Consider the following 23686-nt stretch of genomic DNA (forward strand, 5'->3'; position numbering starts at 1 on the left):
AACTGACAATTATAATTGATCCATTACCTATAAATACTGAGTCAGCAGTATAATTCAATCAAGAAACAGCAGTACAACTTTGTAGAAAAGTCATCAGCACCATAGGGCAGTATTGCGTAAGGACCTTTGATACTAGTTCAATAATGGCGGTACATCCAATGTAAATGTAGTAGTTTATAAAAAAATCCCCAACTAAAGAATGGGTTTATATGTATAGCACCTAAGCAACATATATCATCAAAATGTTTATGTTATTCAGAGTTTTATTTCGTGCTTTGGTATTTGAGTAAAACTATGATTGAAACATTAAGGCATATTTATGAAAAATAGGTAAGGTGCCTGTGCCTGGGGTCTTGTGGTCACCTGGGTTCCTAACAAGTCCAATTTTGGTTGAGTGCACCAAATAATAATTTGCAGATCTAGTATTATTTTGTCAGTCATAGAGTTACTTTCTTTGAACGTAGACTATTTTACCTTGGAGCAAAGTCATGGGACTTATTCAAAGATTGGACAACATTGTGCAAGGACCTTTGTGCTTTGATACTATTTTAATGAACATCCATTATCACCGTAAAGATTGGACAATATTGCAAAAGGACAAGTAAAAATATGAGCACCATAAAGATTGTCATACATACAACCAGTATAAATAAATGAGGATGGTAGTGGAATATAAAATAAATTGATAACATGTCCATGGGACACAGATGATACCCCATATGGCATATACCATTATAAAGGGACATAACTTTAAAACTGTTAAAGGGACATAACTTAGAGAATTGTTACAGGGACGCCACCCAGATTCCATTTATGGTAATAAGCATCATGTACAAGTTTCATAACAATTTGTTGAGGCAAACTAAAGTAACAGAACTTAAACAAACAAGAGTGCACACGCTGAAATGTCTCGCCTTCTTTACTAATCATTGATTTTATGTTGATAGTCCTAAATATAAAGCTTTATTACAACTGTCACATAAACTTAACATTAACCAAAAAAACTAAACATTGATCAATGAACCATGAAAATGAGGTCAAGGTCAGATGAACCCTACCAGGCAGACATGAACAGCAAACAATTCTTCTACACAACAAATATAGTTGACTGATTGCCTACAGTTTAAGAAAAACAAACCAAAACACAAAAACTTAACACTGACCAATGAACCGTGAAAATGAGTTCAAGGTCAAATAAAACCTGCGGGACTGACATCACAAAATATTTCCATACACCAAATATAGTTGACCTATTACATATAGTATTAGAAAAAAAGACCAAAACTCAAAAACTTAACTTTGACCACTGAACCATGAAAATGGGGTCAAGGTCAGATGACACCTGCCAGTTGGACATGTACACCTCACAGTCCTTCCATACACCGAATATATACTAGACCTATTGCTTATAGTATCTGAGATATGGACTTGACCACCAAAACTTAACCTTGTTCACTGATCCATGAAATGAGGTCGAGGTCAAGTGAAAACTGTCTGACAGACACGAGGAACGTGCGAGGTACGCACATACCAAATATAGTTATCCTATTACTTATAATAAGAGAGAATTTAACATTACAAAAAATCTGAACATTTTTTTCAAGTAGTCACTGAACCATGAAAATGAGGTCAAGGTCATTGGACATGTGACTGACAGAAACTTCGTAACATGAGGCATCCATATACAAAGTATGAAGCATCCAGGTCTTCCACCTTCTAAAATATGAAGCTTTTAAGAAGTTAGCTAACGCTGCCGCATCACTATCCCTATGTCGAGCTTTCTGCGACAAAAGTCGCAGGCTCGACAAAAAATTAGCATAATTTGAGACTGGTAAAAAAGAGGACTAACTAAACTCAAACTTGTTACCCTTCTTACTTGATTTATAAAACAATAAAAAATAATTCTGATTGCATAGACAAATTACTGGTTATTTTCATCCTACATTCATTCTGTCAATATAAGTTTTGAGTTCACGCTAGAGACTTCGTATCACGTACAATTGAGGAAAGTGTTTCCATGGCAGCCTCAAAATTATTTCAAACATTCATTTTTGCAAGTGGCGGTGACAATACTGCTTCTCAGAAGATAGAGAAATTGTATTGAAACTATGAAAAATATTTCATTTATAAATTAAGAATCATGGAAGATTTTTGTTAACTAAACCTTAAAGGAAAGAAGACGCATGCACACACCGGTATAATTTTTTATCACGACCAGTCAAGTGACCTTATTAGCAGGATCACATTAAATGTACAACCTACAGATAAACAATAATATGGCAAGAACAGCAGTGAATAATTGCACATCATTATATACATAGATTTCCAATGACATTGTCTGAGTTACTTCCCTTTAAAGCCATTTCAGAGGGATAAATGGTAAATTTTCTTATTTTCTAACCTAATTGGCCATTTCAGAATATAATGCATTCTCTGTAATATTTCAAAAACATACATCAAAACGTTGTTGTTGGTTTAAGGTGGTACCCAACACTTTCACTAAAATTAATTTGGCTCGTTTAATTTTCATAAAATTTTGTCAAATTATTTACTTTGACACTTTAACAAAAATATAAAAATTTAAAAAATTTTGAACCAACCGTTTTGCCAGAAAAATTACACTGGTTATATAGCAATTTGACAAACACCAATATTGATCATTGAGAAGCTTAATATTCCTTTTACACACAACGAAATTAAAACGTTAAGCTGATTTTACAGAGTTATCTCCCTGTAGTGTTAGGTACCACCTTAAAGAGTTCTAAACCATGGAAATTCAATAAATGTTGTAGCATATTTTCATATTGGTTAATAAACAATGAGATTATCCATTCCTTTTAATACATTCTGAAAAGGTGAATTGAAACACATCTGACTAGAGATTCTTACAAGGTTCAAGTAATGAATAAAGTTAACCTTAAGGTGGTACCTAACACTACAGGGAGATAACTCTGTAAAATCAGCTAGACGTTTTCATGACATTGTGTTGTTTAGGGAATATATAGCTTTTCAATGATGAAAATTAGTGTTTGTCAAACTGCTATATAACCAGCGTAATTTTTCTGATAAAATGCTTGGTTTAAATTTTTTGAAATTTTTATATTTTTGTCAAAGGGTCAAAGTAAATACTTTGTCAAAATTTTAGGAAAATTAAACGAGACAAATTAATTTTAGTGACGGTGTTGGGTACCACCTTAAAGTATACAAAAATGTTCAGAAAAGCCCTAGCATTTCAATTTGCCTGATTTATGGAGGAGTTTGTGAACTTAGACACCCAAGAAAAGGGAAGTAACTTTTGTTCAATTTGTGTCAATTGAAACATATCTATTACACATCAACATTCTTATAACATAATAATTGTATATTTACTTATACACATCTTACAATTTCTCAGACATTACATAGAAATAATTTAACTTTTGATTTTGAATTCATTTAAGAATTGCACATATTTTGGGACAATAATATGGATTAAATTTTTGATTAGAATTGCATAGATTAAGGGAGAAAAATATGGATTAAATTTAAGTTCATAATTGCACATATTATGGGACAAAAATATGGATTAAACTTCAGTTTAGAATTGTTCTGATTGAGGGACAGCAATAAGGATTAAATTTTAGTTAAGAAATGTACAGATTGTGGGACAACAATATAGATTAAATTTTAGTTTAGAACTGTTCAGATTCTTGGACAATAATATGGATTATATTTCAGTTTAAAATTGTTCAAATTGTGGGACAAACAAAATGGATGTAAATTTTAGTTAAGAATTGTAGATTGTGGGACAACAATTTGGATTTAATTTTAGTTTAGGATTGTACAAATTATGGGACAACAATATAGATTTAATTTTAGTTTAGGATTGTACAAATTATGGGACAACAATTTGAAAAAATTTGAGTTTAGGATTGTACAAATAATGGGACAAAAATATAGATTTAAATTATAGTTTTCAATTGTAAGTTTTCCATGTTTACTACATGTATTGATGTTAGGAAATTTGAACTCCATTTATTAAATTTTTCTTTGCTTGAGTAATGGTAACTGCTGCATTGGCAAACTCAATGATGGCTCTGTCTAACCAGGTAATTGTGTCAGGTGTAATATATCCTCCTTCAAAAAATCCAAGATGGCCGCCATGCTTAGTTATCATCAGTATACAATTTTCATGAGTCTCTGAAATACAGGATACATTTAAATGTTTAAATCTCCAATCAAAAGTTCAATAATTCTCCAATCAAAAGTTTGATAATTTGATAATTTGTTCCATATATGCAGGATATACAGAAAATTAAATAAAGAACTTGATCAGCAAAACGGTAAAAAATATGTGTATGTAACAGTGGTCTCATTCCATCAGTGTACTTTATCCCGAGGAAGAAAATCCCTAGTGTTTTATTATCCACCAACAAAAATTCACTAGGGTTTTTAATCTGAGTCCAGTGTAAAATATCAACCACTCTTGAGATTTTAAAGAGTGTTTTTTGAAGGGGAAATAGTTAAGAAATGGGGCTTGGTATTTTTTTTGGGGTATTTGAAAAAAAAAAATCTCTATTTTGGCATTAAAATTAGAAAGATCATATCATAGGGAACATGTGTACAAAGTTTCAAGTGGGACAGACGGAAAAACAGACAATGATATCAAGATCAACGCTTTCACACTTTTTACATCCAATATTCTCTAGTGAAAAACAGTTACCGGTACTCAGAATGAAAACAGGGTGGAATAAAATTATGCTTACATCTACACATCAAAATGTCATGCCTCTTTAATTTATGATGACTGAATTTTTTTCATTCTTAGCAGACCATACCCGTAGCCAGGAGGGGTTCGGGGGGTTCGGACAAACCCCCCTTGAAAACAAATAAGCACTGTTAAAGTCAATGTTCTGTTTGAATTGTGACTGTTTAAGTCGAGTTTGTGAGTCCAACGAACCCCCCCTTGGAAATTCCTGGCTACGGGCCTGCAGACTTAACCCTTCCTGATAGCTGTATATACTTTTTAAAATTTTATACCTGACATTTTTCTTATAAGATGTGCACAATTCCTACTGTTGGGTTTAATTTCCACCAGTAGTTTAAGAGGAGATATTCTTTGTAATAGTTAATGGCAGTCAATAAAAGAATGGAGATGGATGCCAAGTGATTGCAAAAACTATCATAAGCTACAAACATTGATGATATACCTGCATATTGTGTAGCACACTTCAGTAACGGTTGAGGTACCAACGGGTCATCTCTAGCATTCAGTAAAAACATTGGTATTGTTATCTGAAAATAGACAATGAGAATCTGTATATCATAAAAATATGAAGATCAGGTATAATTGCCAAGAGACAACTCTCAACAAGAGACCAAATGTCACTAAAATTACCGAAGGTCACCATACGGCCTTCATCTATAAGTAAAACCCATACAGCAGTCTGTGTACACATTATATGAACAGAACAGATGTAGCAATAACTATACACATCTGTACATTCCAATATGATGAGCTTCTTAATTTGTGGTTTTAAACTATGTAATGAAAATAAAAACAAGATATATGCATCACATGGCTTTACTTTGACCTATAATGGTTTACTTTTTACTAACTGTGATTAGGATGGAGATTTGTCTCCAGGGGTTAAAAAATCCACTAGTCTGACGTCCGGGACTACAGCATTTAGGCCTCGGGCAACCAAAAATTGTAACCCAATATGCCCGACGGACTAGTAACAAAAAATTCTTGGCGTTTCCAAAATAGAAAGTGGAAAATCCCCTCATCACTATTCTATCTTAGCCAAATGCGCATCTGGTGCAAGAAAATTAGTACCGTTAATTTTATTATTAGCCAATCAGATTCGATTACGTCATCCGGGATTCCCAGAATTTGAACTGATTTTGTAAAAGTTTTAAAATAGAACAAATAACTCGTGGTGGATCCCGTACTTTCAATATCGATTTGTCAGTACAGGGGGTATTGTACATTGCTTATGCAACCAGAGAAATATAATGTAACCTGATTGTACCAGTAACCTCCTTCTGAATAATTTATTGCAATATAAATGTGAATCCCTTTTGGCAGCAGAAACCTGACTTTTGTCAGATATAAATGTTTAACATGTGCACATGTTATGGATGCTATTTTGTTTTTGTTTACATACTGTGAAGCCTCCAGAACCAAGACCTTAACATTAACAGTCTTCAGAAAACTTAAACTTGATGCAATAATATTTCATCAATCATGTTTATCTTCATTTATATTCAAATTTATTTGATTTTTGAAGAAGTAAAATTTATAAAAAATACAATTTCAGTTTAGAGACTGTGCTCAGTTTGTTATCTATTTATAGCCCACAATTAGCTTAGCTAATACATAAATGTAAATATGGATATTACTGCACTTCATTTATAAAACAATTATAAAAGACACAAACTCTGGAAGGTGATATTTATTCATATAAATATTTGAGGTCATTTGACTTATTTTAATATAGAACTTTAAAACTGAAAACAAATATGAGCATTACATATAACCAGCTGATAATTCTTTTACACAAACGTAATGATGTATCTCAAAAATCACTCCAATCCTCTTTTATATAACCATGTATAGCAGTGGCCAAGACTTGTGCCATCTCAGGATTTGGTCAACTCATTATTACATAATATTGAATTATCGATTAATTGAATATATCTGCTAATGGGATATTTTTTTGCTGACATAAGTTTTGGGTATCCAATTTGCTAAAATCTACTATAAAAATTGTTAAGTTTATAGAATTCATTGTATATTGCAGCAAACTCTGAATTTGTACGGCATACTCGGGCTAGCAGGTCAATTTCGTTGGGCTAGTAGTTCTTCCAACAGGACTAGTAAAATCCTGCTACCAATTAGCCCTGGGCTAGTGAGCTATAACAAAATTTCTTAACCCCTGGTCTCATTACCACATCTTCTAATATCTATTCTCCGGAAACTATTCCATTGTATGAGTAAAGTAGAGAATCTAAACAGAGATGGGTCCGATTACTTTCAATGTAATTGATTAAATTACAATTACTTTGTCATTTGTACGATTAAATTAAATTAATGATTACATCTTTTCTGAAAGTGTCTGATTAAATTAATGATTACATTGGCATCTGATTACAATGATTAAATAAAACACATTTTAAATGATGTGAATGAATAAAAGTTTAATACAACTATAGCACTTTTACAAGAGGATTTCGTTGTATATATATAAAATGATTACAGTGATTATTTGAAAAATTGTAATCAATTACAGCTGATTAATGATTACAATTACAATTTCCCCAAGTCTGAATCTAAATGAATATTTACATTGTTGATATAATTACAGCTGCTACATGCTTCATAATACTCTTCTAAACTCTTGTATCCCCAACGTTTTCTGAAAATAATTAAAGATTATAAATTAAAGTGCTTGTGAGTACTGGGGGGTTAATATTGCATAAATTATGCAGTTAAAATTTTTAAAACTTAATCGTTGCAATTGTAGTGGGCATAGTGACTTTTAGATGAAGAACTCAATAAAAGCTCTGTTCCTTAGCTTTTTGTGTAATTTTTTGCTGTGCATGTACTGATTTTGTGTCAAGGATGGATACCCCATATCCTTTCTTTTTTCTTTTATTTGTAATCATTTCAATTACAATTATGCAAAAAGGAAGATAACTCCAATTTTAAATATATCCTTAACAATGGTATATTGTACAGAGATGAAAATAATGTTTAAAAGGTGCTAAAATTTACAAGTATACAACAGGTATTCATTCACCTGTCAACTTTTGTTAAATTTTAAGTGATTTTGAAATGTAAAGTGGGAATGATTGTATGTCAGAGTAAATTTTTCAAATCATGTTTTTATTTATTAACTCTATTCAAATTCATAGCAGTATGAAAATTTGCTATCTTAAATGCTGAAGAATTACCCAAGAAACCATTAGTCTTCAATTCAAAAATCGGTATCCTGGAAGAGGAGTGGAGGGTTTTGTTTGTTCCAGGGTTGGACACCCTCCCCCCCTTTTCAATTTCTATTTTGGAAATAATCATTTTGATCCTATTATTTGAACTTTATATGATGTTCCATGCCTTGAAGCCTCTCACCCCCAGACCCCCTTTTTAAAATATTTTGATTCTTCAAATTTAATCTTTTTTTTCATGATGTTCTGGGGGTTTAATTTAATTTAAAATGGCTGGATCAGCATCCGTTAACAGACATCTTACATAGTATAAGACTGATCTAATTCTGCCAAAGATGTGGCAGCAAATATCTTGTCTTCATCAAGCTTGTGTTTACTTTTGACATCCTCAGACAATACCGTGTGGTAATGGTGGCGCAATAAAAACTTCTGATACGATGTCATAAAATACACATACATTCTCCTCAGATGACTCCATTCTAACAGCAATGGAAAGGCCCTGAAAAGTTTTATGGAAATAAATAAATAAATAATTTTTATTTCAAGAGGATAATCCCATTAGTAAAAACTAATCTAATAATAATGTATTCAAAAAGTACATACAATATTATAATGATATATAAATAAAATACAATTGCTGTGTTTTGTTAACTGTTGTTTGTTCTTTTTTAATTTATGTGTTTGGTGTTTTTTCTAAAACAAGTTTGATTGTACTTTTGGTATCTTTCAAGCCTCTTTTACATAGTTTAATTGATAAATATAAGAAAATATACACTTATATATAACAATAAAAACAAGAGGCTTCCAAATACCTAAATCACTCATCTGGTAAAAAATATCCCATTTGAAAAAAATTATATTCTCTTATTGGAATTGGTTAGTTTTGCTTATTTTTTCTCGGGGTTCTGTATTTTTGTGATTTTACTTTTTCTTTACTGTAAATTCAGAAATGACTGCAAAAAATATGACAGGGTTATATTCTCAATAATTTTAACTCGCATTTTAAAATGTTGTATATATGATTTGAACAGGAATTTTTCTAAACACCACAAATATTTAAATAGCAATTTACACTCAAATGCGAAATCACAATATTTAAGGAATGACTGTAATATTTTTTCTGTCTATGAAGAAATAACATCCAAAATTTGGTGCACACTGAATATTTCTTATAATTTAATACAAATTCCATTTTAAACCGTAGAAAACCATGAAAAAACGTTGATGACGTCACGGTCACATGACTAAATTATGTCTATGGGCTCATAACAAAATAAAGTCAGCCAATCAGAAGACGCGATACATCCAAAATTTAATTATAAAAAAATGCAATTGATAATTTCTTAATTTACAGTATTTAGTGCCATATTTGTAAGTCTTGTATAAGTGTAATTTTGACTGTTTACATTTTATAAGAAATCAGTCAAAACTATCAACCTTTAATGAGGTTGAATCTTAGTAACACCCTCTTGTCTGAAAAAAAAACTAAGATCTATAAACACCAGAGCCTACTACTCACTTTTGAATATCATATCCCTGACATATTGACATCCCACATATAAACTTATGTTGGTGACTGTTGTCCTCTCCTAGATATTTAGTTACTATATTACCCCCCATACTGAACCCCACAGCTAGGAACTGACTATCAGGATATAGTTTCTCTATGTCTTCAACAATAATCTTTAACTCATCTGTATGCCCTGTAATAAGAAATTTTTTCATTGTACTAATGAACTCAAAATCGTTAACTTTTTTTAATTCCAGCATTTACATAGAGATCTACTTCCTTCTTTCTGTCTCGTTGTCATGAGACTTTGATTAGTCTAGTAAAATATAGGAACTCAATGAACACAATACTATTAATTTCATTTTCAATAATTCTTTGTTTTTGATATGAATAAACATTACCTGATGATCTCGTTTCTTTGTTTACATTGAACATGATGTCATAACTTAAATAACGTCACAAGTAAAATCCCTAACAACAGAACCAAAATCGGAAACGTTACAGTATTTCCGTTTCTTTTTTAACAGATTTTGGATTTACAAAAAAAAAAAATCATACAGGTATGCCTGCCTCATATTAAGAAATTATAATCTCTGTCAAGTGTATAGGTACTCCATAAAGGAGTTTGTTCACTCACTCATAGTTTTTGCCCTAAAAGCCTGAATGTTTGTTTTAACTGCAATGATGTTGTTATAATTATATGAAAACATGTCTTAAAATGTCCAATTGTTAAAGTTATAAAAAATTTTTCACTGATCATGTCATTTGCTATGTTTTTGTGACGCCTTAAATGTAGGTGAATTTATGAACAACTAACTTTTGGCATAATTTTGTAAAAATTTATGTCAGTTTTCTAAAAAAAAATCAATTTAACAGTGGTGCCCTGCCCCCCTCACTCACAAATACTTTTGTTGAAGTTTTTAAATATACAAGGTTTAACCCACAAATTTCTTCTGAAAATGTCTGTACTAAGTAAGGAATATGGCAGTTGTTTGACACTTCTTATGATTTATGAGTTTGAACAGCGGTATACTACTGTTGCCTTTATTTACTTCCATTGATTGATAGCATTTAATTTGTCAGTTTTATCTTTTCTTTTGATATATTTAACTAGAATCATCCAAATAAACTTAAGAAAAGGCTTGTAAACTTATCTTACAAATATGACACTTTTTCTAGACCACAAAACAGCATGGCAAAATACACCTCAAAGAATTGTAACCTTTGAAAATTGTTGTCGCACACTAAAAACCCCCATGGGAACTTTCAAAAGATGGTAAAGTATGTTTACACTGTAAATTCAGAAATTATTGCAATGTTTTGATCATTGCAAAAAATGTGACAGGGTTATAATAGCAATAATTAAAATTTGCATTTTGAAATTTTTTTGTATGAATTAAACAGAATTTGTATAAATGACGTAAAAAAATTATAATTGCATTTTAGTCTAAAATCATTGAAAATGACAGAATTGCAATAATAAATGCATGCAGTAATTTCTGAATTTACAGTTATGGTTATTTCTGTGTCATTTGGTCTCTTGTGAAGACTTGTCTCATAATTTTTTTGTCGTTGGCAATCATACCTACATCTTCTTTTTTATATCTATACTGAGAAGTACTGTATGTGAACATTCTAGACAAGTTTAATTGTGTAACAAAAACATACCATAGGTGAACATTCTAGATGATGTTAATTCTATACTGAGAACTGCTCCTAGATGGTTCTGTACCACTACTCTGTAACCATTTTCTTGAGCATAATGTACAAATGTGCAGATATAGGCAGTCTCACTACTGTTAGCTATACCTGGGCTGATCACTATAGTATAATCTCCTAAAAAAGCAGAAAAAAAGAAAATGAAGTCACTTAAAAATTGCACATCACTTTTTTCATGTCGTAAATTTATGAATGGAATAAATGCTAATGTCCTGTGTGTGTCTTTTTGTTCTCATATTTTTCAACTGATCTTTATAGTTTGTTCTGATGTTGTGCTGTCACACCACTGTCCCAGGTTAAAGTGTCACAGAATAGAAGTTCCTTCATAACATTAAGTTCAAAAGGAAAATATATTCTGGAATATTATTTCCACAGGAATAAATATTACAGTATATGTTCCTAACGGAATAAATGGTATAGAATATTTGTTCCAACAGGAATAGATATTATGACAATGTTTATAACAAAGTTTCCCTTGGAACTTCTGTTAGGCGGAACAAGTATATGTTGACAACAGCAGGGTTAATAGCTCACAAACATGTTAAACTGGTGACCCTCTGCTGTTGTTTTTTATTTGGTCGGGTTGTTGTCTCTTTGACACATTCCCCATTTCCATTCTCAATTTTAAACTGGGAGTGCAATATTCTTATTGTGCCTGTCCCAAGCCTGTAGTTCAGTGGTTATTGTTGGTTCATGTGTCATGTTTGTTTTTTTGTTAAAATGTTTTGTTATAAATTAGGCCTTTAGTTTTCTCAATTAAATTGTGTCATTCTTTTTATGTCGGGACTTTCATAGCCGATTTTACGGTATGGCTTTTTCTCATTGTTAAAGGTTTTGGTTGCAAATAAGTGCTTACAAGTTACATCCACTTCATTTAAACTTTGCTGGATAGTTGTCTCATTGGCAAGCATAACACATATGTCCTTATTTTTAAATAAGATATCTATAAAAAAAATAAAGCATCATTTTATGGACTTCGTTTTTTTTATTAGATATATTATCTAAAAATACTTAATTTTATATTACATGTATGACCATTTTTATGTACAATTTTTTATGATTTAAAACTCCAAAATATTATTTTTATAAAGTCTACCTTACATATATATATTATACAAACCTCTAAGATGAGGGGATATAGGTTCAAATACATCATATGTCAACGTAGCTCCATCTTCAAGTTTGATAAAATATCTCTTCCCCTTTGGAAATGGAGATTTAATTCTACCTAATTTCCCATACACAATTGTTTGCAGATGTCCACTTTTCCCCCAAACTTTTGTAGGTATATAACTGAAATAAATTAGATAATTAATTATGATCAAAGATTTCAATAGCAGGATATACATGTACATATATAACGTCACAGTACCCAAACTGCACCTATTCAACATAAACAGCTGAGAAATCGTAAAAGTTTTCTTTGAGACTAAACAATTTGTATTTTGATTATTTGACATTATACACAGCTTATAGGTCGATATATTCAAATATACACTAAACATTCACAGTTTATATCAAGAGATGAAGCTTTCACTGGAAAAGAAAAATGAACGAAAACACCGCCATGCCACATTCACAAAAAGTCATCTTTTAAAACAAACAAAATATGTTTCAAGCATCAATTTAAATAAATAAATTAGTGAGCATGTACTAATGCCTAGTTGTTGTAAATATTTGAAACAAGAATGTGTCCCTAGTACACGGATGCCCTATCCGCACTATCATTTTCTATTTTCAGTTAACTGTGAAAATGGGACCCGCAAAAACTCTAATTTGGCAATAAAATTAGAAAAATCATATCATAGAGAATATGTATACTAAGTTTCAACTTCATCAAAAACTAACTTGACCAAAAATGTTAACCTGAATCGGGACAGACAAATGTAGGGACAAAGGAACAAAGGAATGAATGAACAAACGGACAGACGCACAGACCAGAAAACATAATGCCCATAAATGGGGCATAAAAATAAAACAAAACCTGTGTTATTTGATGTTTAATGATGTGAATTTAAGCACTGATGTAATTTGGGTACTCCTCATATTACGGAATCATGGATAGTTGGAAGTGGAATCAAACCCATTTTTCTGACTCACAGGGATTAAAAATCATATTGGTGTATTCCTGTAATAAAGGAGGATACAAAATAAACACAAAATGGATTTTTTTTTCTTTATCATAAAAAAAACGTAGGTGAAAAAACTGTCTTTGGATACCGTCACATTAACATGTATAATCAATTTAACTATTGTCAGTTTATTGTTTTAATTTTGTATGCCATAACCATTTAATGTAAATGTGTTTGTGCGAATAAAATATTGTCTATTGTCTATTGTCTATATTGTCTATAATGAAGAGCTGAGCGCATCATGAGCACATGATACAATGTACATTTTTACGTGCAAAGCTTTTTGAAAGAATAAAGTTCCAATACATCTCAATATCATACCCCCCCCCTTTTTTTTTATGATCAATGCATTTACATGAGGACATATGGTTGGAACCCCCTATTTATCCCACAGATTCCCCAGCACCTGGAATAGGTAAGTATTATACATGATATATAATATATTTACTAGAAACTTTGAGGCAAATTCAAGGAATTGATTGGACCAAGGATTTGTATAGTAAATCTATTACTATACAAATCCTTGATTGGACAAGAAGTTTTAAGATTGTGTTAAATGTATATTTCTATATATATTTACCTGTTTTAATGCTTTATCCCACATCTATTCATTTTTATATTGATAATGTGATTTTTATTGATAGATAGACCCTTTATTGGCTTAAATTTCAAAAATTACAGAAATTCTATCTTTAAATAATTGCCAAAATTGGGGTGTTTTATTTTGTGCCCAAAAATTATATATAACTTTTGGCCTACCTTTAGGGTCACACATTAAATAGGACAGTGGTACATTTATACTAAATTGTCCATACCTATAACACGCAGTAAAGTTTAAACCGGTGCGCAATAACCCCGAATTTGTGTATGGCCTGAACATTTAAGTTATTTCGTTGTAAATAATCATTTGAGGGTAACATTAAGTTATCATACTTACGGTTTTGAGAGTATAGAACACATTTTAAGAATTTGGCTGGCAAAAAACGAGCCATCTTTGTATTTAAGTTCTGGTGCAGATGACGAACTGGCCAAATGAAGCAGACGAATTGTTCCGTAAATTACAACTCCCGCCACACACGCAAGAAGAAAACTCATTCTGACACTATAAACGCGTTTTTATAATGTGTAGATTGTGTGGATTGCAATACACTAACTGACCTAGTTTATAAGTTCTGCATCCTGAGAATAAATGGTTTCTGGAACTGCGATCATGCGATCATACGATGATAAATAGTAAATTTGGAGTTGCGTCCCTTGTAAAGTCGAAACGGAATGGGGACACGACAACTTCCGGACTGTCATATTTCCTTGTTTGATATTAAATATTGTAATCTGTTAGCCTTGTTATGATTGGGAAAATAAAAATATTAGTATTAGTTTACTAAATATCCTGTAAATTATGCAAATTTGTTCTACCTTTTTGAAACATTTATGATTATTGGTCAGGTATATTATTTATATATATATTGATTGAAAGTAACTTCCATAGTAGAGGGTCCGGATTGGGGGGGGGGGGGGGGGGGGGGGGGGGGGTCTAGCTGTTATTCTGTAAACATTTAATTTTCACCCCTTTTTTCTCTAATCTTTAAAAAAATAACCCCTTTTTTCTCTAATCTTCTTTTTTCTCTAATCTTCATTATTTTTTTGCCCGTTATTCTCTAATCTTCATTTTTAAGGGCATTATTCTTTAATCATTTAACCCCATCCGAACCCTCATAGTAGTCAATGGGACTCTATTTCACAAGGTTCTGTGAAATATGGAACGGAAAATATATACTGTTACATAATATCCACGGATAGATTTTCACTCCTCAGGAAAATATCTACCTGTGAAATTCCATGTCTGGAAAAACATTACTGTGACAAATTATCCTCAGGATAATATATCACAGAGGAAGAAATAAACCGTTACATATTTCCTAAGTTAACCCAAGTTTTTTTTAAAAGTCCTATAATGCTATATGCAGCTTTTATACACACGTGTTATACTAAGGTATATAGAATATTTTTTTCTGAGACAAGTGCCTGTGTGTTTTGGTGGGATCGAACCATGTTCCGGGTTAACAATTGAGTATAAGAGTTTACCATGTCTATGAACAGTATTAGCAAAACATCGATTTATTAGAAATAAAAGAAAACAAAGATTACAAAAAGCCGGTGTTGTATACTGGCAGTCAGAGCTAGGTCAAAATTGTTCTCACTTGGAAATTCCTCTATATATTCATACAAAACCACACATGTCCGTGCTTGATTATGCTTGTATTTGGTAAAAAGAAATATATATTACTAAAAAAAAAGAAGTATTAGTTGTATCTCCCGTATTTTATATAGTCAGAGGTCGAAAGTGTTTCAATATTCGGAAATTCCCCTAGATATTCATATACAAACATTTATTTAAACAGAGTCCAACAATTATTTAGATTCAATTAAATTCATAAATATTTTGGTGTATCAAGTTCGCAGTCACGTACGGTCAGAATGGGACGTTAAATCCGATTTCTCGTGTAGAGAGAGTGCCACGTTCTTTGCACGTTAAGAACCCTTGCAACAACTCTTTGAGGGGTCCGTAGGTGGCCTGTTGCAAGGCAAAATTTCTGTCCCTATCTGTAATCTAAACAAACAAAATATCAAATATGAAGTGTGTTTATTTTAATTGTTTAGCTTTTATATAAAACGGTACAATGTTTAGGTATGCAGTGAAATATAGAATCATATATGTTTTATTTTTGATAGTATCTTTTATATTCAGAATGACTCTAACATAGCATTACGTAGGTGTAAATGAAAAGTTTCCAGCGAAAAGGAAACAAAAGTATATTTTAAGTACAGATTTCCTCCGAGTTTAGTATTTTTGTGTTTAAAGCTAAACAATTAAAATTTCAAATATGAAGCGTATTTGTTGAAATTGTTTAGCTTTTTATAAAACGTTTTGGTTTACAGTCAAATATAGAATCATATATTATGTAAAAAAAACCCAACACCTATACACGCCTTAATTCGACCTTGTGGTGATACAGAAACTGTTAATATTGTTTTCGTTTCTTTAATTTTTACAACATTTATGACTCAAACATAACATTACGTATGTGTCAATGAAAAGTTCCTTCGAAAAGGAAACGAATATAAATTCTAAGTAGATACATAATTATCACTTAAACCTTAACAGGCTAACAAGATGGAAGGTAAATAATTATTTGTTTATATTTAAAAAAAAAATCCTTACGTATTAATGGTATCCTTCGGTGTATGTATGTCTTATTATGCTGATCTTTGTTTACTTAAAGTTAGATAGGAATTCAGTATGTTAATGGAGCACGGTTCTTGTTATTTAAGAGTTATTTGTAAAATGTTACTACACAATTTGAAGAATCTTTAAAAGTTTAGTATATAGTAAATAGGTTCAACATTTCAAGACGAAAAACGGGTTGTTCTCTTAATAAAACTGAAAGGTAGCGAGACACTCCATCAAGTCAGCAATACAGTTAATAGATAAAAGCAAATAGAGATGCGGAAATAAAAAGTTAACTTTACACTAAAAAAAAAAACACGGAAGAAACTAAATGATTAGTAGTTATGTTCTGCGTATAGAATACATAACATGATATAATTCATTTTCATTCCCCCCTTTTATCGCTTGTTTGTTTTCCTACATATAAATAAATCCTTGTTAAGGTCTTTCCCCTACATGGAATGTAGGTCATGATGAAATTTCACCTTGACCTTCACATTATACTATGACCTTGACCTTGTGATATTTGAAAGCTTAAGTGGTCATGAGTTGAATGGTGGTAATCCCATGTCTCTACGACTTCCGGTTCTCAAGTTTGGTATTGCATCATATATTTGATGATCAATTGTGACCTTGGTGAACTTTGAAATTGTCCCGATTCTTTTTCTATAATTTTGTCCTTTAACTGTAGATCATTCACCATTTAACAGATTTGAGATATCTATTGTCGTTTTAGAGATAATGCAGTTAGAAATTTTGCGAGCGGCGGCATGTATTTCTGAATCAACAACAGCTTACCACTTAAAATGTTTAAGAAATTGAAGAGATTAACATAGTTATATGTTTGACCAAATACCAAAAATATTCCATTTAAAAAAACACCAAAAAATCATTTTGAAATTTTCATGTTTTGCATTGACTTTGTAAATTTCATAACTTCTATTTATATCGTTGATATTGCATCATTTTTGGCACTTTGTCAAATGAGGTCATCTGATATATCAAATTGAAGGTCTCAATAAACTCTACTTAACAATGAAAATTTTAAACCTCTTTTTCATCCCAGGCGGAAGGGTGGGGTCATTTAGTGCAAAAATTCAAATTTCTCAGATGGTAAGGTTGTCGCATATCAAATGAAAGAACATAAAGCGTACATTTCAAATTTCAAATTGACGTCCCCCAAAAATTGGTTAGATGGGGTCATTGAGTGCAAAAAACAAATTTTTCTTTTACTATAGGGTTGTTGTATATCAAATGAAAGGTCATGATGTGTACATTTGAAATATCAAATTCCAAACCTCCAAAAATTGGTTGGATGGGGTTATTAAGTGCAAAAATCAAACTTTTTAGAACATGGCGTTGTCGCATATCAAATGAAAGCTCATCTACCCTGTGTTACATATATCATACTGCCGATCTCAAAAATGTAGGCGGATGAGGTCATTAAGTGTAAAAAGCGAAAAGTTTCAGAAGGTATGCTTGTCATATATCAAACGAAAGGTCGTACAAAGAACATTACGAAAACATCACTTTTACAGGAAAGACCTTTCAATTGTTTTACAAACAATTGAGATACTAGTTATTATTGTTATTATATTTATCTATTTCAAACTTGTATAACTTGATGGGCAGTTTAACAAATGTTTTAGTTTATACATAGTTTACTTATATTAACACATCAAGGGCATCATTGGGTTTTTACGCTGATTTTTGTTTTCTGAAAGTATTATTGGAAATCAGTCTGTTCATTGTGCACGATACTATAGCCGCTTTGAAGTAATTTGTAAAAAGTTGGCTAACGGCTCTGTAAATCTTTAAACTCTAAACCGGATTTTTTTAAATAAAAAAAAACACCCTTGTTAGCATGATGTACCAGTATTTGTATATGATTAGTCCTTTCAGTTGCTTTATTCACATTTCAACATGTTGAAAAGTATTTGACCTGATTTCCAAAATAATATCAACGTCGACAATGAAACGAAATCAAGATACACAATGCAGTAAAGATAGGTATTGATAAATATCCTTTATGATTTTGCCTTAAAAAAATTGAAATAGGACGGAAATAGATATATCCCTCATTAAAAATCAAAAGAAGTTTAATACAATTCCTATCACTATTCCTTAACACTTGGTGTTCCTGAAACCGGAAGGAGTTTGATACAATTCCGGTTACTGTTCCTTCACAATGGGTGTTCATTGAATCAAAAAAGTTTGTTATAATTCCTCTCGATGTTATTTTCAATTTTGCGTTCATGAAGCTGGTAGGAGTTTGATTTAATTCGTGTCATTGTTCCTTCGACTTTGGTGTCCCTAGAATGGGAAGGAGATCTATGGGTTAATTCATATCAACATATGGGATTTTATTTGATTCGAAGATATAAAAAATCTTTATTACTAGTACAAAATTTCAATCATGGTATATATGATCAGTTTATTCATATTTGAACGGGAAATGAGTCCTCGATTATATTAAATAACACCCTTGATTGTCATGTGTAAAAGGTTTTATTTTCTTGTATCAATGATTTCACAAGTAAAATGAAAGAAAGTGAATTTAAAATTGCTGATAAATCAAACAAACAACGTTTCAATAAAAAAGGGGGAGGGGGTATTCCTTAGGTCAGGGCGATAATTCTTTAAATCAATCACTTATACGTTTTTAAAGTCAACTTTTATCAATGTAGTTAGTGCATTTATCTGAAACAGATTTGAAATAATTTATGTTATATTCATTTGATAAAATTTACTGTTTGCAATAGCATTAATTGTTCTAAATAATAAGGATGTTCTTATCCCAAGCATAAAAACATAGCCGTATTTGACACAGCCTTTTTCAACTTTTGATCTTCAGTGCTGTACAACTTTGTACTTTTTTTCACTTTCGATCTTTTATATCTGGGCGTCACTGGTGAGTATTGTGTGGACGAGGCGCGATTTTGACGTATTGAATTTTAAACCTGATGCGTTTTGTTATTCATTAATCATGTGTTTCTTTGTCTAATACGTTCTCCTATTTATTTGTATTGTAGTCCTGTAATATTATGTTGTCATTTCAATGTTATATTTAGCATAGCCATTAAAGTGCGAGGTTTGGCATGCCACAAAACCAGGTTCAACCCACCATTTTTTTCTTTAAAAATGTCCTGTACCAAGTCAGGAATATGGCCATTGTTATATTATTGTTCGTTTCTGTGTGTGTTACATTTTAACGTTGCGTCGTTTGTTTTTCTCTTATTTTTGTGTATAATTTCACATTTCGATAAGACGTGTCACGGTACTTGTCTATCCCAAATTCATGTATTTGGTTTTGATGTTATATTTGTTATTCTCGTGGGATTTTGTCTGATGCTTGGTCCGTTTCTGTGTGTGTTACATTTTAGTGTTGTGTCGTTGTTCTCCTTTTATATTTAATGCGTTTCCCTCGATTTTTGTTTGTTATCCCGATTTGTTTTTTGTCCATGGATTTATGAGTTTTGAACAGCGGTATACTACTGTTGCCTTTATTTATGTAACCTACAAGCTTAAAATATCTGTATGAAAATGATTGACACAAACATACTGATGATTTATTTCCATTTAATTAAGGTGCACTTCCTTAAGTGCCTGTCTCAGACAAATCCATTTAAAGTCAACCCTAACCAAAATAAAGGATACATCACAATGATATTCACCGTAGAGAATCTCGTGTTTAAAATAAAATCTAAAAAAAATTAAGCAATTTTGTAGCTTATATCACAGCAAAAATGAGGTTTTATGAAATCATTTTCGTATGTACCTATCTATTTTGTTTAAAAACATCGGGTATGATTAATCACTTGGTTCTCACTTGACACAGAGGGACGACAGATACCAGAGTAACACCCACACTCGTAAATCGAAAGTAAACTGACAACTAAATGGCTAAAAAGAAAAAAAAAAGACAAACAATATTACACAATCATAATATAGGAAACAAAAGACCCAGCAACACGAAGCCTGCCAACAAACTAGGGATCTCTGAGGTGCCTTGCTACACATGTGGCATCTGTCGTGTTAGTACAAACCCGGTAACAAGTCTAATTAGGTAGGTCACATTCGTACAAAGGTTCTTTAATCCCAAAAGATATCAATATACTCGGTCTTGCACCGTTCAGATTTTATTTTGAGTGAAATTTTATCAATATACTCCGTTTTGTTCCGTTCAGATTTTATTGATTAAAGTTTTATCAACATACTCCGTTTTGCTCCGTTTAGAGTTGATTTATTACTACAATTAATCAACATACTCGGTATTGATCAGTTCAGAGTTTATCTAATCCAACAGATTATCAACATGTTTGGTCTTGCTCAATACATAGTTTATTCAATCCCACAGTTCATTTACATACTCTGCTTCTTTTAGAGTTCATTTAATTCCATAGTTAATCAACCTACACGATATTTATCAGTTTTGTGTTTATTTAATCTCATAGCTTATCAACATATTCGATCTTGATCCGTTCAATTTTTATTTAATACATCAGTTTATCAACATACTCGGTCTTGCACGTTCAGAGTTTTTTTTTAATCCGACAGGTTATCAACTTACTGTCTTGTTCCGTTTAGAGTTTGATTAATTTCAAAGATTATCAACAAACTAGGTCTTGTTCCGTTCAGAATTTATTTATTCCCAGTCTATCAACATACTCTGTTTTGCTCCGTTCAGAGTTTATTTACTCCTGCAGTTTATCATCTTGAACCTCGGCAAATTACCATGATAATTTATTTCTGATCTTATTTTTTGAAACCAGTTTTTTTTCAAATTTGAAAAAAGAAACTTATAATGACTCAAACGTGTGTGTGAATGAAAGTTTCCATTGGATATGAAACTAAATTAGATTTCAAGTAGATACATATACTCTTACTTGATACACAATAGGCTAACAAGATGGAAGGCTAAGAATATCTTTTTTATCTATATTTTTACAAAATCGTTATTAACATATCAAAGGAATCAATCGGTATAGCGAATTATAATTGCATTTGTCTCTTTAAGTTATATATAAATCAGTCTGCTCTTGGTGCACGATATTGGCTGGTTTGGAGTTATCTGTAAAATATTGCTACACATTTTGTAGAAATGTTAGAATTTTCTGTTCTCAAAAAAATCTAGTATATTGTATATACTGGTAGTAAATAGATTCAACATTTGAATGAACAATCGTTACTGAGACACATGTTTAAGTTCACTGAATAAAAATGAAAGAATAATTTAGAGTAAAATAAAAAATGAACTTTGCACTAAATACAGAAGAAACTATATATGTAGTAATTGTTAAGTACATATGTAGTAATTGTTATTTTTTTTTTAGAAAATACAAAGTAGAAATAACTTGTCGTTGATAGGAATTTCACAGTTCAGCAAGAAAGTATACCATCAAAAGGATTTCGCTACAAATCCTCTCACTGCTACTTCGTATTTGGTCTTCCTGACACCGGAAGGGGTTCGATACAATTCCTTGTACTGTTTCGTCTTATTTAGTGTTTCGTAAGTCGGGAAGTTCAACATGTTGAGTCAAATTCCCCTAATTATTTCTGAATATTTGGTGTTCCGGTCAATGTGAAAATACATATATGGCAGACTATTGGATCTGAAGAACTAAAATAGTATTTTCTTGTAAGAGTTGAAAAAAACAAAACAATATTTAAGTATCAAATTAAGAAAATGAATTATGTGTCCTTATAATCTTAAGATATAAAACAGATGACATTAAACTTTTAACTCTCAACAGACCAATAAACTGACAGAGTTAGATATCAACCGATCATTTATCAAATTTATTACAATTTTAGTTTAACGGGAAATGAGATCTCGAATATCGGAACTACGCCCTTGATTGTCATGTGATAAATGTTTTTTCCTTGTATCTTGAATTTCTGCTCTCACTAGGAAAATGAAATAAAGTCAATTCAATATTGTTGATAAATCAATTAACCAACGTTTGCATTAAAGGGATATACTTATCAAAAGTACCAGGATTATAATTTAGTACGCCAGACGCGCGTTTCGTCTACATAAAACTCATCAGTTGCGCTTATATCAAAAAAGTTATAAAGCCAAACAATACAAAGTGGAAGAGCATAGAGGATACAAAATTCCAAAAAGTTTTGCCAAATACGGCTAAGGAAATCTATTCCTGGGACAAGAAAATCCTTAGTTTTTCGAAAAATTCAAAGTTTTGTATCAGGAAATTTATAAAAATGATCACATTATTGATATTCATGTCAACACCGAAGTGCTGACTACTGAGCTGGTGATGCCCTCGGGGACCCAGTGGGTAAATAGTTATCAAAAGTACCAGGATTATAATATATCTTTTGTTGAGGGAGATAACTCTATAATTCAGTTTAATGCGTTTTCAATATATTTTATGCACTCACCCGAAACAGATTTTAAATAATCTATGTAACTTACAAGCTTACAATTTGGTTATGAAAATTGTTGACTAAAACGTACTGATGATTTTAAGAATTATTCCCCTTTGATTAGGTCTACCTGCTTAAGTGGCTGTCTCAGACAAAGGCATGTTAAGTCATCCCTACTTTAAATTAAAAAAACATCACATAGATATTCACCGTAGAGAATCTTTTGTTTCAAAAAAAAAAAAACAAAAAAAAAAAACAAGAATAAAAAAGCAGTTTCCTAGTTTACATCTCAACACAATACTAAGGTTATAGAAAATCATTTCAGTATGTGGTGATTTTTTTGTATATGATAATACATACAGGTATTATTAAATCGTTTTTTTATAGTGATAATTTTTGAAGGGTTAAATATTTCGCAGTTGTGTCTTGACATGGCTTTGTTTGGACTTCTTAGTTTGCTTTTTGGCCTTGAATGTTTGTCCCTTGTATTTTATTAACTGTGCATTTGCATTCAGATATCGCAGATCAAATTTATTCGTTCATAGTGTGTTAATTTACGTTTTTTGACTTAATCAAGCCTGCCAATTGATATTTTATCGTGTGTTTTTCTATGTTGTAATGTTATGCTATTGTTTCAGAAAAATGGAGAAGGTTAGGTACCATTAAAATGTTAAATCCTCTGCAAATGTTTGCACTTGTTCTAAGTCAGGAATCTTATGTACAGTAGTTGTGGTTTGTTAATGTAATGTATACGTGTCGTTTCTCGTTTTTACGGAGATA

At 31.4% G+C, this 23686-nt stretch overlaps 1 protein-coding gene across 1 annotated transcript; it reads right to left on the reverse strand.

The window, feature by feature from the left end:
* Positions 1-281: 281 nt before the first annotated feature.
* LOC143051889 (monoacylglycerol lipase ABHD2-like) lies at positions 282-14519 on the reverse strand. The gene is made up of 8 exons (XM_076224886.1): positions 14228-14519; positions 12279-12451; positions 11108-11275; positions 9449-9632; positions 8234-8428; positions 7331-7400; positions 5190-5274; positions 282-4179 (listed from the first exon to the last, which is right to left on the reverse strand). Exons 1-8 carry the CDS (start codon positions 14383-14385, stop codon positions 3995-3997), a joined length of 1218 nt encoding a protein of 405 aa, XP_076081001.1. The 5' UTR covers positions 14386-14519; the 3' UTR covers positions 282-3994.
* Between the last annotated feature and the right edge of the window lie 9167 nt (positions 14520-23686).

This window comes from Mytilus galloprovincialis, chromosome 11, assembly GCF_965363235.1.
Source record: "Mytilus galloprovincialis chromosome 11, xbMytGall1.hap1.1, whole genome shotgun sequence".
Classification (NCBI taxonomy): Eukaryota; Metazoa; Mollusca; class Bivalvia; order Mytilida; family Mytilidae; genus Mytilus; species Mytilus galloprovincialis.

Bases quoted from the DNA above. Each gene is read 5' to 3' on its own strand.
- LOC143051889 (XM_076224886.1), bottom strand. From the start codon at position 14,385: ATGAGTTTTCTTCTTGCGTGTGTGGCGGGAGTTGTAATTTACGGAACA. The intron at 8,429-9,448 runs GTGAGTAGTAGG...AAAACTTTTCAG, and splicing joins CAGGGATATGATATTCAAAA to GGCCTTTCCATTGCTGTTAG. The intron at 4,180-5,189 runs GTATATCATCAA...CCTGTATTTCAG, and splicing joins GTGTGCTACACAATATGCAG to AGACTCATGAAAATTGTATA.